Source organism: Lacerta agilis, chromosome 1 (assembly GCF_009819535.1).
Source record: "Lacerta agilis isolate rLacAgi1 chromosome 1, rLacAgi1.pri, whole genome shotgun sequence".
In the NCBI taxonomy this organism is placed as follows: Eukaryota; Metazoa; Chordata; class Lepidosauria; order Squamata; family Lacertidae; genus Lacerta; species Lacerta agilis.
Genome location: NC_046312.1, coordinates 5,092,146 through 5,093,724, shown reverse-complemented (window position 1 = coordinate 5,093,724; position 1,579 = coordinate 5,092,146). Strand labels below are relative to the sequence as shown.

At 51.6% G+C, this 1,579-nt stretch overlaps 1 protein-coding gene across 1 annotated transcript; it reads left to right on the top strand.

Moving 5' to 3' along the window:
* Positions 1-567: 567 nt before the first annotated feature.
* On the top strand, positions 568-1,124 carry LOC117056075 (peptidyl-prolyl cis-trans isomerase FKBP2-like). Its single transcript, XM_033166180.1, has one exon. It carries the CDS (start codon positions 587-589, stop codon positions 1,013-1,015), a length of 429 nt encoding a protein of 142 aa, XP_033022071.1. The 5' UTR covers positions 568-586; the 3' UTR covers positions 1,016-1,124.
* The last annotated feature ends 455 nt before the right edge of the window (positions 1,125-1,579 follow it).

Genomic DNA, 1,579 nt, shown 5'->3' with positions numbered 1-1,579 from the left:
GTTGGGGAAACAGTCGCACACCTATTTAGCAGTCCACATCTGTGACGGAGGTCAGTACGAGAGCTGTGCAGGCTGGGCCACTGCGGGGCTGCACCAGGAAGACTTTCTTGAAAACCCTTCGCTCACCTCCAGTCTGGAAGCATGTCTGAGAACCCAGCTGGTTCCTGCTGACATTGCGCCACTGAAGTCACCAGCTGGGAGCACTGAGGCAAGACTTTTAAGGAAAACACAGGTGTTAGGTACGCCGTGATGAGAGGTCAAACTAGCTGCGATCACAGAGAAGTCTTTGCAGGCCATGTGAACATCACCTCTTTTGACTCTCACACACACCTATCACCGGGCACACAGGCGAGGTGGGGATCTAAGAGCATTTTGACCCTTACTCGCCCAAGGTGGAGTTGCAGCGCACAATGAGAGCGGTCAGGGGCAAATATCTCAAGTCAAGGTTGTTGGTCCCCTAGCTGCAAAACCTGAGCAGTTCACCAGCTTTAACCCGCTTCACTCCAGGAAGTGGCAATATTCAATCTCGGTACAATAAGAGTATAGAATTGCTCTGCCCTGGAGGGGGGTGGTATCCGTTGAGGAAATGAGAGGAGCTTATGCGATGCAGGTGAGCCAGGGAGCAGCGTTACTCGCTCTGGCGCTGTGTGCAGTCTTCTCGCTAGTGCTGGGCACGGAAGGCAAACGGAAGCTCCAGATTGGGGTCAAGAAGCGGGTGGACAACTGCCCCATCAAGTCCTGCAAGGGTGATTATACGGGCAAGCTGGAGGATGGGACAGAGTTCGACAGCAGCCTGACTCGTGATCAGCCGTTTATCTTCTCCTTGGGGACTGGACAAGTCATTAAAGGCTGGGATCGGGGCCTGCTTGGGATGTGCGAGGGTGAGAAGAGAAAGCTGGTCATTCCCTCTGAGCTGGGTTATGGGGACCGGGGAGCGCCACCCAAAATCCCAGGTGGCGCAACCTTAATATTTGAAGTTGAGCTGCTGAAGATTGAGCAAAGGCAGGAATTGTAGCGACATCTCTTCGGGGGAGGGGGCACACAGGGAGGGGAGGTAATATTGAGACGCGACTCAGTATTTGTTGATACCGATGGGCCAAATAAAAGCACAGACCAGAAAAAAAGAATTGCTCTGCCCTAACTTTACACATACCTAAGGGACCGCCCTCGTACCTAAGGGACCGCATCTCCTGGTATGTCCCGGGTAGGACCTTAAGGTCCTCAAATAATAACTTTTTGGAGGTCCCGAGCCACAAGGATACTAGGTTGGCTTCAACTAGGGCCAGGGCCTTCTCAGTACTGGCCCCGACTTGGTGGAACGGTCTGTCACAAGAGACCAGGGCCCTGCGGGATTTGGTATCTTTCTGCAGGGCCTGCAAGACGGAGCTGTCCACCTAGCCTTTGGGTTGGTTTCAGTTTAACCCTGATGTTTCATTCTTTTGGTGTGGTTGGTGGGCTACTTAAAAATGAGGCTGCAGTCTAGATTAAATCTTAAATTGTATTTTAACCTGTATTTTAATGAATTGTTTTATGTTATTGTTGTGATTTTATTGGTGTTAGCCGCCCTGAGCTCGGTTTG